At 55.7% G+C, this 14153-nt stretch overlaps 1 protein-coding gene across 11 annotated transcripts in view; it reads left to right on the top strand.

Annotated features, from left to right (window-relative positions):
* The window catches only part of TNS1 (tensin 1), a 202312-nt gene that overhangs the window by 165905 nt on the left and 22254 nt on the right, over positions 1–14153 (top strand). For 6 of the 11 annotated variants that reach the window (XM_049712747.1, XM_049712750.1, XM_049712752.1 and 3 more), the window contains 4 exons: positions 237–433; positions 1356–1431; positions 4984–5076; positions 6107–6145. In XM_049712747.1, the coding sequence (XP_049568704.1) occupies positions 237–433; positions 1356–1431; positions 4984–5076; positions 6107–6145 (405 nt within the window). The remainder of the gene's footprint in view (positions 1–236; positions 434–1355; positions 1432–4983; positions 5077–6106; positions 6146–14153) is intronic. The other 5 variants (XM_049712754.1, XM_033427866.2, XM_033427879.2 and 2 more) reach the window with 2 other exon arrangements.

Below are 14153 nucleotides of genomic sequence, written 5' to 3'. Positions count from 1 at the left end.
GCAGAGTGGAGATTCTTGGTGAAGGCCAGCCAATCTAAGCCGATCCCCCACCCTGCAGAGAAACCGGGGTGTGGGCAGAGGGAGGCTGGTGGGAGGATGTGCTGAGGGGAGACAAGCCCAGCTCCAGCTGGGCCCCCTGGGCTAAGATGCACTGCCTTCTCTGGGGGAGTTAGGCCCGATGGATCCTTTCCCCCACATCATGCTCAGTGCTCTCTACGTTCTGCCATTCCTCCCAGGGGTGCAAGCTCGGGAGAAGCAGCCTGCAGAGCCCCCAGCACCTCTCCGGAGGCGGGCAGCCAGCGATGGGCAGTACGAGAACCAGTCGCCAGAACCTGCATCGCCCCGTAGTCCTGGGGTTCGCTCCCCTGTCCAGTGTGTCTCCCCAGAGCTGGCTCTCACCATCGCTCTCAATCCTGGAGGGCGGCCCAAAGAGGTGAGTCCTGGGACCGTATCCTGGGGCCACAGAGGGTAGCGGAGCCCACCTGAACTATTGAGGAACTTGATGGTTAACTGGGCAGCAATGACCTGTCAGTAAACTCAGTAATCTTTCCTCCCTGCATCCTCAGCCTAGGTCTCCTCTCAGGCTTGTGGAATCTGGAGCCCATTTCCTTCCCTAAATAGCTTTTATGCCCCTACTTCTTCCATGATCACTGAGACTGAGGTTCCCTTCTTGATTCCTAAAGGGCCCCCCCTAGAAGGGTGGTAAGGATCCTGGGTATGATGTAGGTGACCACAGTCTCTAAACTCCAAGCCAGATCCTAGAGACTGACTTTGTTTTTGAGCCCTTTCTAGACGTGTGGTTTTCTCGGGAGATCAAATTTCAATGTCAAATTGTTTGTATTTCTGAGACGTTCAGTAGTTTGAGGAAGTAGGTCTTAAACTTTAGCGAGCATAACAATCACCAGGGAATCTACTAAAAATGTAGGTCCCCCAAGTCCCCCTCCAGAGATTCTAGCCTATCAGACCTGGGATGGGACCCAAGAATCTGCATTTTAAACACGCACCCTGGAAGATTCTGATGCGAGTGGCCCATATTTGATACAATCCAGGTTTACAAGTCATTCTGGATATAAATGGCGTTTGGACATCTTTTCTCTCTCGCCTTCAGTAACCTGCCCCCAACGCCTTCTCTTTGGCCCTGTTGTGAAATATTCCCAAGGCAGGTGCTGCTGGACCATGGCCTTGCATAGCCACTTTTCTATTCTCTTGGCTGCAAGGAGTTTGGGCTCACGGATGGCGAGGATCTCCCTTTGACCTCTGTGTTTACCAGGGGAGGGTGGTGGTCAGGCTGGTTAACTGGGAGCCCCTCCTCCTCAGGGTCACAGCCACCGTTTTCCTCCCTTGTTCTTCCGCAGCCCCATCTGCACAGCTACAAGGAGGCCTTTGAGGAGATGGAGAGAACCTCCCCGACCAGCCCACCGTCCAGTGGGGGTAAGAACTTCACACTCAGCCTGCCTTCCCTGGGTCCCCTCTGGCCTGTGTGAGCACCCAGGTTTGGGGGTGCAGGCAAAGTTGGGAGGGGCCAGAACCTGCCGCTTCCCATCCCTATGGCTCATTTTACTCCAGCTTCCCTCCCCCGCTTCTATTCTTTTCTGCCGTCCACGCTCACACGTCTAAGGATGCAGCAGCCGCAGTCCTGGGATCCGGACTGACCTACTGTGGGGCCCGTGGGCTCCCACGTTACGGAGTTTGCTGGTTGCTGAGAGTCTTCGCATCCTATGTGCAAAACATCCCCCATCCTAAAGGGACTCTTTGTGCCCTGCTGGTGTGTCTCTGAGACACCCCTTGACCTTCTTGCTTCTGATCCCCATTTTTGTCTGCATCCAGGCACCTCTTCCACTTCAGGCAACCTATTTAGGTTCCACCGAGGAAAGAAAGGTTCAGAAGCCTCAGGCGGACCGTATCCCCATCTCATTCATCCCTTGGCTTCCAGACAGGAGCCTTTAGTCTGTACCCCTCTGATGCTCTCACAGGAGAGGCAAATCCCTGAAGGGCAGAGACATTTTTACCCAAAGAGAAGACCTGGGTGAGCCCAGGAGAGGGGCAGTGTTCCTTTTTGTGGTAGAAGAGACATGAGGAGGAGCTGGAGGAGGCCTGGGAAAGCAGGGATGGAAAGCAGTACCAGGCTGTGAAGGACTCAGGGTCCCTGTGAGAGGCCTGGGTCGGCAGAGGTAGAGAGGCTGGCGGTGCTCCAGGATCAGGTTGGGTGGGCCCTGCCCAGGCTATTCATTTGTCCCGCTGAGAGGGGAGGAGGGTGAGGACGGGGGAGTTGGAGCTGGCCATGCGTTCTCCTGGTGGTCGGCTGTCCCACAGAGGGGAGGAATGTGACACTGGTACCTGGCCCCTGCGCCAGCAGAACTCGTGTTGGCTACCATCTTGGACACGCAGGAGGCTGAAGCTATGAGTGGATGCCATGGCTGTCCCTAGAGCAGTGCTGTCCAGTGGAAAAATAACATGAGCCATGATTGCACTGGAGAATTTACTAATAGCTCTATTGAAGAACATAAAGGAAACTGGAGAAATTAATTGTAATGATTTTTAAATTTAACTCAAAATATCCAAAGTATTATAATTTCAACAGGTAAATCGAAATAAAAATATTAATGAGATATCTTACAATCTTTTAAAATAAAATCTAAAAAGATGCTGGTGAAATTAATTTTAATAATAGATTTTATTTAACCCCAAGGATCTAAAATATCATTTCAACATGTAATCAGTATAAAGAGATATTTCACATTCTTGTTTCATACAAGTTTGAAATCACTGTGTGTTTTGCACTTACAACTTTGTTTAGACTGGCCACACCGCCTGTGCTCCATAGTCCCAAGTGGCTCATGGCTACCATATTTGGACAGTGCAAGCCCAGGGCAATCTGCTCGAGATAGCTCTGTGCCTTTTATGACTCGTGGAATGTCTCTCCCTGGTCTTAACCCCCCACCTTCACACCTGCTCCAATTCCCTGTGGGTCCAAATAGCCAGGATCCTGGCCAGCACCCTGTTTGGGATGAAGCCATCTGGGCTGGGCTAGAGTTGGGTTCTGCCACATGTTTCTGTTCGCATTCTTCTTTCCCTCCCCTTCTCCCCTTGGCCAACCCCGAGAGAGCCCCGGGCAGGGAGGATAAGTTAGAGGTTTCCTCCATGCCCAGAGGCGGAGAAATGCGAGGAATTCTTCTCTCAGGAAGCCAAGCCTTGCCTGGCTTCAGGGCCACCCACTTGTCTGCCTCAGACGGGCCAGATGCCTGGGGACTGAGGACAGGAGTGATTAGGGAGTTGGAGGTGCTGAGGGGAGCCTAGAGAAACCTCCCACCGCCTCTGTCCCCTTGTCCCCTTCACCTCCTTTCACTGGTCCACCTGTGCCTCTGCTGCACCCGCTGGGCAAACACATGCAAACTTGTGGGCCGGAGAGACTTCGTGGTCATTCCATGGACAGTGGTCTCTGAGGCTGGGCTCATTCTTCCATAATTAATCACATTCAAAGTTGCAAGATACCTCTGCGTGTGTGTGTGTGTGTGTGTGTGTGCGCGTGTGTGTGTGTGTGTGTGTGTGTGTGTGTGTGTGTGTAATGAGAGAAAGAGGGATACACAGGGGCATGCAGGCCTAGACCTACGCCATGGCTAGGTGTTTGTGTCTGTACTTATTTGTCTCCTCTGCTGTATTTGTCTGTTGGGCATCTCAGGGTTAGGGTGGAGCATAGGGGTGGGCCACCCATCTGGACTCCTGCGATGCCTCTCTATTCCCACAGACCCCTATGTACACACCGGCACGTGCACACATAAGTTATTTAAATTGCTTTCATTGGGAGATTATATTTTGGGGGCTTAGTTTCCTACAGGTCTCACTGTCTTTGGGGAGAGGGAGGAGGCGCCAGGGAGGGTCCTGGAGCTGCTGTGTGCGACCTGGGCACCCAAGGGGCACAGCTGGTCTGTTGAGGCCGTCGGTGTGGGGCAGGCAGTCTTGGGGTCTGGCACACCTGTGCGGCTGCATGTCCTCAGCAGCTGTGGCCTCTGCAGGGTCCCGAGAGCTGCGGCCGGAGACACAGAGCTCATTTCTTTACTTCTCCTCAGAGGTGTGTTAGGAGACGTGGCAGCTGCCGCTGAGAAATCTCGTGACTGGGCACAGCAACTGCCCTGCAGCTCAGCTCGGAGTCCGGCCATGTCCTTGGCTAATGGGAGAAAGCCTGACCGCCCTTTCTGACCTTGTGTGTCATGTGACACTTCCAACCCAGACGGGCGGCTTGGGAGGGAGCTGGGGCTCCTGCGGGGTGGTGGTGCTCTTGGCCAAGGACTGTAGAGATGGGGCTTCTCCCTCTTCCAAACACTGAGGTTTGGCGGTCAAGAGAGCCCCCTGCTGAGAAATTCTCCCTTCGTGGGGCTTGCAAGAGACCTGTTTGTCTGGGGGCCAAAGACCTGTGGCCGAGGGCGAGCCTGGGGACTCAGGGTTGGTTCTGCTGGTGGTCCCTTCTCCTCCTTCTGTCCTTTATATGTTGTGCTGTCTTGACACTCCATTTTCTTTAAGTCCATCTGCCTGTGTGCCTGTGTGTGTGTGCGTGTGCGTGTGTGTGTGTGTGTGTTTGTGCGTGCCTGTTTGTTTTGGGGGCGGGTAGGGAAAGTGAGAGAAGGGGGTTAGAGAGAGAATAACAGGGAAAGGCAGAGGGCACCCGAGAAACCAATGTGTATGTTATAAACCACGGCCATGCGGAGGGACCGTAGCAAAGGAACTCAGGGCCTAGGGATAGAAATTACTTTCTGGAGGTTGAGGGGCAGGGCCATTTGCTGACTTCCTTTAGCCTTTACACTGTGGAGAAACACAGAGACAGGAGAGGCAGTGGAGCCGCAGCAGCGTCCCCGGGGCTGGGGCTGGTTCGTCCGCTCAGCCTTCGGCTGCCCACCCTCCCCGACATGCCCAGACTCAGGAGGGGTCCTCTTCCCAGCCCATCACCTGCGCTCACTCCTGGGGTCTCGCCTCTTCTTCTCGGCGCAGTGCGCTCCCCTCCAGGTCTGGCCAAGACACCTCTGTCTGCTCTGGGCCTGAAGCCCCATAACCCAGCCAGCATCCTGCTGCACCCCACCGGCGGTGAGTGGTTCCAGTGGGAAGGGAGGTGGTCGGGGAGGCTGGAGGGAGGAGTGGGGGGTTGGAGGACCCCTGTGGTCCTGGGCAGGGCCCAGAGGTGGTGGGTTCTCAGGACCCTTCTGGAAACAAGGTGGCAGCCTAGCTCTGTGTCTATGATGAGATCAGGCCTCAGTGGGGCTCTCTGTGTGGGGTTTGAGGGGGACGGATACCTCTGTAGCCTTCCTGCCATCGCCTGGTGGGGTCAGTGCCGCTCCCAGCATCCTCTGACATGGGGGTTTGGAGGCCTGCCCTGTTTCCCTGGAGTCAGTTAGGTCTCTGCCGGAAGCCTGGCTTCCACCCCCCAGCGTCCAGGCGCTCGTGTACACGCACACACCCCCGGCTCACACCTCGTCACACTTCCCGGCTCCTCTCCTCTCTGTGGGGAAGGGGCAAGTGGGGGCCCTGGGCCCTCAGTGGCCGTTTCCAACAGGCTGAGCCCAGAAACTTGCTCCCTAGACTCTGGTTTGGGGGCTGGGCTGGGACTCTGGGGACAGCTTTGCTTCTTTTCCTTAGTCACCAAAAGACTGATCCAGCCAGGTAGGCGGGCAGTGGCGTGCAGGTGTGACCCACGCAGACACAGCAGGGCACAGCCTCCCTCTCAGGATGTGTCTGCGTGGCCAGGGACACCAGGTCACTGGGAGGGGGGCTGCCTGTCACCAGGCCAGCACACTCCTGCTTGAGGCACGGGAGCTGTGACAAGGACACCGGGCCTGCTGTTCCCAAGAGCGAAGGCCTCTCTCAGCGGTGCGCCCTGAGTGCCTTGCCACCCTGGAGCCCCGGGGCCCCGTCTGGGTGGACCGCACCCCTCACCCTGCGGCCCTTCTGGAGAGTCCGTCTCTGCCCCCGTCTCACCCCTGCTTTCCCACCTCCCTTTTCTCGCAAAGTCTCTCTCTCAAGAAATAAGCCGTTAATGCATCTCTCTCTCTCCTTTTTGCTCTTCCTCTCCATCACCTGCCTCTCCTTCCTCCTCACCTCTCTTCCCATCTTCCCTCAGACGAGGATGAGGGGAAGGTGGTGAGAGAGCTTTCTGAAGGTAAGTGTGGCATCGCCGTGCTGCTGCTTTGCGCTCTCCGGGTCTGGGAATGGCTTTTCACTCCGTTTGCTCTGCCTGATGTGGGGGGCCAGCTCTCTTCTCTGATCAGGTCTCATGTGACTGAGCACAGAGCCCCCTGGTCCCCACCCCTGTGCTGAGCTGTCACTCCGGATGCTGACTGAGGCGCTCACGGCCGCAGAGCGCGGGTCCAGGCACGGACAGTGTCCAGGCGCTACTGCGGTGCCACCTTGCCGACAAAACAGCCCTCCCCCGGCGGTGCTTCCGCCCGCCTGCCCGGGGTGCAGCAAGGCCCTTCAGAGGGCGGGTTTCTCTTATCCCGCTTCCCGGGTGAGCCCCACATTTATAGCTCAGAGCACGGTTTCTCAGCCTCGGCACTACCGACGCTTAGGGCCGGACAGTTCTTCGTTGTGGGGCTGCCACGTGCATTGTAGGATGTTTACAGCATCCCTGGCCTCTACCTGCTGCACGCCAGTAGCAGGCGCCCAGTTGCGACAGTCAAAATGGCTCAAACATGGCGAAGAACCACTCCCGGTTCAGAGCTACTGTCTTGGAGCCACGAGTTGCCTTCTTGAAGCCCTTGCCTGGTTTCATATCAACACAGACGGTAGGACGTCTGTCTTTCTGGGATCTTGGATGACTTTGGGGATTTTGGAAAAGCTATGGACTCACCCCTATACAGATGCCTCCGGATATCCGTGCACATAATTGTGACGGGTTCAAGGAGTTAGCACATCTGTGTCCTGGCTTAACCCCTGATTTAGATGAACTCGCATCGCACACAGCGAAGCAGAGAGGGGATGTAAGCGGGTTGAAGGCCTTTAATTTATTAGGAACATAGCTCAAATGGTGCCTCAGAGCAGCAGGTGGAATGAGGGGAATGCCGGCCTGTGCGGCCTGGGTGGCCTGGGCATCCATGTCCCCGTCTCTACCGGGCTTGCTGGGATGAGGTGGGCTCCACTGAGCACCTTCCAGCTTGGATGTGTTAGACGTTCTGACTTCTCACCTTGGCCCTGGAGCTGTGTGGCCTGGTTTCTTTAAACACTCTGTCCGGTTTCTTTCTTTCTTCCTTTTTTTTTGACTGCGCCACGGCTTGTGGGATCTTAGTTCTCCAACCAGGGACTGAACCTGGGCCCTCAGCAGTGAGAGCACAGAGTCCTAACCACTGGATTGCCAGGGAATTCCTCCATCTGGTTTCTTAAGCCCACTTCCCACTTCCCTTTGCACTCATTACCTTGATTTTCTATCCCCCAATTGGGCATGGGCTGTGCCCCTCTGAATCTGCCATCACCCAGAAAAGATGGCTGGAGTTTCCCATAAAGCTTTGCTCACTCCTAGCCAGCCAGAGTTCTGGCAACAATGCCCGGCTGCCTGGGGGGTGCAGAACAAGGCAGCCCCCCCCCCCAACAACAGATCCCAGAATGGGGAGAGCCACAGCGGGGCCTCACCCCCAGTCAACCTCATACCCGGGGAGAGGACCTCCCCCAGGCTGGTGGCTGACTGCTGGTTCCCAACAGGAGTATAGAATCAGCTGGGGCCTGGAGCCAGTGTTGGTGTGCTGTGTTCCAGGTGCACACCCACACGGGAGCTCTTGGGTCCCTTCGTGGTTGCTGATCTCCACAGACTGGTGGGACCCACACACTTTCCAGTGGGAAGGTCTGAGGGTGACAGGCCCTGGCTGTGTGTTCCCCACTTTGGGGTGACACTTCAACAGATCGGAAGTGACACCTGACCCTTGCACCTTATGAGAGAATCTAGGCCTACAGGGCCCCGAGCCCTCTGACCCTCCCACCTGTCCTGCAGCCACAGAGTTTGCAGGGAAGGTTCTTAGGGCTCGACTCTACCACACCCATCATTTTCAGATGTGGAGCTGAGGTCTGTGTTGTGGGGTGAGGGTGGGGCATCTTCCCAAGCTCACAGTTAAGAGGAAGCAGGGCCGAGGCTGGACTTACTGGTCTCCTGTCTCCTAATCAAGGGGCTGTTTCAAAGCCCTCCTCCTGCCTCCAGGCGCCATGCCCTGGGATTCTAGCATGGGGATCGGAATTGTTGTCCATCCCCCCTCCCTGGGGAGGGAGGTGGGTGGAGGCAGGGGACATTCTGTTTTTCCTGACTCACGCATCACCTCCCGGGTCAGACTTTGCTGACCCTCTGAAGCACTGCTTGATTTCCCTGCTGATACTCTGAAGGGAAATTCAGAAAAAGATGCTTGTGAGGAAAAATAATCAGAGACAGACAGACTTATTCAGCTGGGGGAAAGAAAAGACTTTAGGGGAGTCTGTTCCGTTCAGTGTGCCGTGCTAAACGCTTTACATTCATTCATTCTGTCGTTCGTTGATTCAACAAATACTTTGTGTGCCTCCTATGTGCCAGGCACTCTGGAGATATAATGATAAGCATACTATGATTCCTAATCTCGTGGAGGAAATTCATGAACCGGCGCCAGAATTAAATTATCACCGAGAATTAAGTATTGAGATAAGCGCTCCGGAGCGAAGGGATACAGGTTTATGAGACCCTGGCTCATAAAAGAAGTAAGATGGGAGGGTGAGTAACATTAACTCAGTGACACTGGGATGGGAGAAGAGCATTCCACGTAGAGGTAAAGGGCATGTGCAAAGTCCCTGGGGTGGGAGGGACAGCATGCTCCACGGAGCAAGGGCGGGGAGTGTGGTACAGAGTGAGGGTCAGCAGGCAGGGGCGGGACTGTGTGGGTCATTGTCACATCATCTTGTTTAATAATCACAGCAGCACTGTGAGGAAGGTGGCAGGAACCCCAGTTTGCTGATGAGGAGATGACATGTACGGATGTTAAATGACTTGTCCAGGCCCCGACAGTCAATTGGGGGCATGGCTGAGAGCCTACGCTGGATCAGCCCGTGGAGGCTGCCCCTTTCCATGTGATCGTACGGGGCACAACCTCTAAACATAAACAGTGTCTTTACTGGGTACCCTTCTCCATGAAGGAAGGAGAAGAAGAAAGCCTGTAACAGTAAAGGCATGATATCCTCAAGATATCAAGGATATCTTCCCAGTGGGGAAACAGGGAAAGAAATTGCTGAACCTTCTTTCCTGGAGGAACGGGAACAGGGAACATTCAGCTTAGGTTCTGTCTGTTCAGATGATTAGACGGTATGGATGTGGCACAAAGGAAGACAGTGGACTAGAAATGGCCCCTCTGGGGATCCTTCCTGCTCTGAGATCCTCGGTGATGGGTGGACTGTGGCATCTGGGTATTTTTGGGGCAGTGCTGTGCAACACAGATTTACTGAGCACCTACTCTGTGCCAGGTCCTGTGCTAGGTACTGAGGGCTTAAAGATGAGTGAGCTAGCCTGGTAAAGACAGATATCTCTGCATAAGGTAGAAGTGCTGAGCTGGGGGAGGAACAGGGTGTGATGGGAGCTCAGAGGAGGGCTGTGAGATTCCAATCTCAGAGTTTGGAATTCTAACTTTTGAGCTCCTGGATTGGGCCTCGGGGGGTTTTGCTTCCTCCCTACCCCGCATCTGCACGTCTTCATTTCACTTGGAGCGGGCAGGCCCTTTCTCTCCAGGCAAAGAACCTTTTCTGGGAGGCAGGAAATGCACTTCAGGGTGTGGGTGAAGAGCTGACAGTGCCCCCAGCCTGGTGGGGCTAAGTCACTCAGCCTCATGTCCAGCTGCTCTCAGCCTCCAGCAGCCACTTGGAATGGGTTTGGGCTCCTGGAATGTTCTACACGAAGCACCCTCCCTGGCCCCTCCTCTCCTGCCCTTCCCAGTTCCCGTTGCCTCTGGGTGCAGCTGCTTGGGATCGGCAGAGAGGAGGAAAGCAGCAGGAGAGAGGGTAGAGGGAGGCAGGCACAGGCACGGCTCGGGTACAGGTGGGCAACGGTGGGGCTGCTTATAAACCGGCGTTGCAACTAGTGGAAAGAATTAGAAGGGACTTTCCTTCTCTTGTCACTCGATCCTAGCTGGGCAGGTGAGTATTCTCATTCCCATTTTACACATGAGGAAACTGAGTCCCAGAAACGTTCAGCAGCCTGCTCCAGGTCACCCCTCCAGTAAGTGAAATAAGGGGGAGCCCACAGGTTGTATGTTGTACTGAGGTAGGGAGGAGGGAGGGAGGATGGGGACAGATAGGAAAAGGGAGGTATTTTCAATATGGAAATCTGAGTCTGAAAACTTGGGAAAATGGATGTTTTGGCCCAAAAGGTTGGTTTTGAACAGTTCTGGAGATGGACTTGGAAAATCAGATAGCTTCCCAAAGATCCCTCCTGCTCTGGGTTCATGAGGAAGAGAGATTGAGTGAATCTCTACCCCTGATTTGGGCCTGGAAGGTCAGCCAACCAAGGAAGAGGATGGAGGTAGAGAGTAAGGTGAGGGCAGAGCCAGGCGGGCTGGGCCTGAAATCCGCAGGCTGCGAGCCTCAGAGCAAAGCCCCCAGGCTTGTTGGCCACCTCAACTCATAGGGCTGTTTCCAGCCTTCGTGGTGGGAATGGCTTCTGGTGCTTCTTCCTGGGTAAGCAGTTCTGTCCTCAAGTTCAGATGCTGGGTCCTCTGAGAGCTCCCCTGTAGCTTAGGATCTGATGGGAGTGGGGAAGGGGCTCACGAGCCTCATGCCTTAGGGATGTGGCCATCCTATAGGAGCTCAGGTTTTCTAATATCTCCAGACTTTCTAACATACAGTCCCATTGATGTTCTGTGCAAACTACACTCAGGCTCCTGTCACTGTGTCTGGGCCAGAAGGAGTTGGTGGGGACGCAGCCTTGAGTGATGGCAAACAGAGCAGATGGGAGTCAGCATCTGTGGTCCCAGGCTTGGCACGGTCCTGACTCTGGCACCAGGTGGTGTGGGCGGCCTTACCTCAGTTCTGCTGCTGGTAAAAGCAGTGTGCGTACTTTTTCACAGGATGGGGTGCTTATGTGAGTCGGGAATATAATATGAGTTGCTTACCCACTTCAGGTCTTGGCAGGAAACAGCTGGCTCATTCCAATGGGGCAACCGAGGAGACAATGGACTATTTAGAAGGTCTGGGCAAACCGACGAGGGATGGTGAAGCACCCCGCCACCGGGTGGCCCTCCTAGCAGGAGGTGGGAGCCATCCGCCCGCCAGGCCCGTAGGACAGGAGGGAGCCGGAGGAGAGGGCCCCCGACTGGAGCTGGGATCTTGGGTGGAAGATGCAGCCCTGGCACTTTGACCTTCTCTCCTCACCACCCCCCATCCCCTCCTAGTCTCTCCTACTAGCCAGCGGCCGAAGGTCAAAGCCATGTGGAGCCCTGAGGCGGGGTGTCTGGGGGATGCGGTCGGTAAAAGTTGGCCTGCAGGGACACAGAGCAGGTTGGGGAGTGGATCAGAAGGACATGGCAGGTGGAAAAGATCACCGACTTCAGGGCTCACCACGTGCATTTTAGCTTCACCTTTTGGGTTCAGCAAGAATTCAAGAGAAGGAGAAAAACGAATGTGTGCCTTTTAGGTCTTAGTTATTGTGCACCTCTGTGTGGGTGGGGCGGAGGGTAAAGGTCACACATCTACTAGTTTGTGGGACAGGAACTTATTGAGGACTTACTGTGTGCCAGGCACTGCAAATACAGATCAGCAAGGAGCCCGGGGCTGCCAGGGAGCAGATGGATCCCCTTGCCATCTCTGGGTGGGAGAGAAGGGTGCTAAGCGCTGCGGGCACCAGCATGAAGCCGAGAGCCTGGAGGTGTCCAGGAGGAGTTTTCAGAGAGTGACCCCGGGGTGAGGGATGGGCAGGGAAGGTGGGCTCTGGCCTTGGGTCACAATTGCCATTTCTGTGGGCGTGAGGGGTCCTGTCTGAGGTCTCTTCTGTCAGAGTTACCCCAGAGCATGAAGCCAGCCCCCCAAGGCTAAAGACACTGAAATTCTCGGCTCCCTGATTTTCACCTGGCGGTATGTGCAGGGCCCAAGAGCAGGACCTGGGCCAGACTGCCTGCGTTCCTAGGCCAATTCTGCCACAGTCTACGTGTGGCCCAGGCAAGACACTTACATTCTCCAAATTCTACTCTCCTCATACAGTTGTTTGCTATTTTTACTATTATTAATAGCCCTGTGGAGCTGGGTCTTCTCTGGCTGATGGGCTGGAGTTCTGGGTAGCAGCCAACTCTGGGTGTCCCAGGAGGCTGTGGCCCCTCTAGGCCACCCAGAGACAGCATTGAGAGTCAGGAGATGGTAGCCGTGGCCGCTGATTCGCTGTGTGTTCTGGGGCAAATCGCTCCACCTCTCTGGGCTGAGCAGACAGGTTACATCAGGAGCCAGCAGTCTGTGGCCAAATCCGGCCCATCATCTATTTTTGTAAAGAAAGTTTTATTGTAACACAGCCATGCTCATCGCTTAATGTATGGTCTGTGGCTGCTCGCGCGATAACAACAGCAGAACTGAGCAGCTGTGAGAGAGACCGTCTGGCCCTCTAAGCCTGAAATATTTACTGTCGGGTGCTTTTCAAAAAAAGTGTGCTGCCCGTCTCTTTGCTCCAGCAGGGCCTCAGGCTTGGACGGCGTGGCATCATTGCCTTTGGAGGGGCTGTGGCCTGGGGCTTCTGTGGGATGGGTGGGTGGCCCGGCCTGGATGAGGGGGTTTTTGAGGGCGCCTTGCTGGCCTCAGCCCACGTGGACTCTATCTCTGGGTGCCGAGGTGTCACCCTGGGCTGGGTCCCTGGAATAGGCTGCCCCATGCCTGTCGCTTTGCAGACCTCTTGCCCCAGCCCCATTCACTGTTGCTGTTGGTTGGAGGGAACTCCGTGTGGAAACTAAAAGATACACTGGCAGCCTCTGGCTGGAGTTGTATGCAGACCGCAGGCCTCCTCCGTAAAGGGTCCTGTTCTAAAGGACCATCCTCTCCCTGGGTCCCCAGGCCTCTGGGCCTGGATGCAGGATATCAGGCCTGGAAGTCACCTCAGAGACCAGGGCCTGTAACGGCCCCGTAACGCCTTGGTGATTGGGCTCCTTCCAAAGTAAAGCTTTCTTTGAGCTGAGGGGAGGGGGCGATTCTCTGACTCAGTGGTCAGCACAGTCCGGCTGCAGAGGCTCCAGGGGCCTGCCCCCTGCCCCCGCCCCCAGGGCTGCACAGACTCTGCAGTTCTTCCATTTCTGAGGCTGGTTTCAGCGGATGCCCTAATTGTGGGCAGAGGGTAGGTGTGTGCTCAGATCATGTTCCCCCTGGGACGTCCTCAGGGACGGTGCCAGGTTTGGAGGTGGTAGGAACGTCATCTATCCCTGATCCTGTCCCTGGAGAAGCCCAGAGTGCCCTGCTTCTTCTTCCTGTTTGATAACAAGTTAGTCTGGGGGCTGGCTTCAGAGGCCGGGATCGGGGGCTGGGAGGGGCGCACAGCACTGGGCGGGGTGGTGGCCCGGGAGACCCGAGTCCTGGTTGTACCTCCAGCCGCTTCACTCTCCAGGACTCAGCGTCTGCATCTGCAAAATGACTTTTCTGGCACTTGCTCCTCCCCCTCCCCCGCCTAGCCTTCCTCTCAGGCCATTCTGAACACCAAGTGGGATAATGATGTCAGTCTCGGGAGGAATGCTAAGTGTGTCAGGCAAGGTGGGTGGGTGTGTCTTGGCATGCAGGGGCTGGGCGTGACTCACCCGCACAGGCCTGTTGCTAGGCCAGCAAGCCTGTTTCTGGATTCTGGGTGTGGGGAGGAGCCAGCATGAGCCCTGGCGCTGTCCCGAGATGCACGGCTGGGCTGGAGCTTGGGGTCCACGAAGAGCTCAGACTCCAGCGGTGCCTGGGGAGCCTAGAAGGGCCTGGGGGCCTGGGTAGCAGGTCATAGAAAAGAAGCAGCTAGAGGGGATACCAGTGAAGGATGGGCATCCTGGCTCTAGGAGGGAGGATTCTGTGATGGCTGTGTTTTGGGGTCCATTTCTGGGAAGGTTCTCAGAACGAGGCCCCGGTTAAAGGTTCCTTGAGGACTCACAGCTTCTCCAAGATGCTGGGAAGAGGGTGGGCCTGGGAAGGCAGAAGCCCTGGAGAATTGCCCTTTGCCTGCTTGGCTGTCC

This window comes from Orcinus orca, chromosome 7, assembly GCF_937001465.1.
Source record: "Orcinus orca chromosome 7, mOrcOrc1.1, whole genome shotgun sequence".
Lineage (NCBI taxonomy): Eukaryota > Metazoa > Chordata > Mammalia > Artiodactyla > Delphinidae > Orcinus > Orcinus orca.
This window is presented reverse-complemented; position numbering and strand designations above follow the sequence as displayed.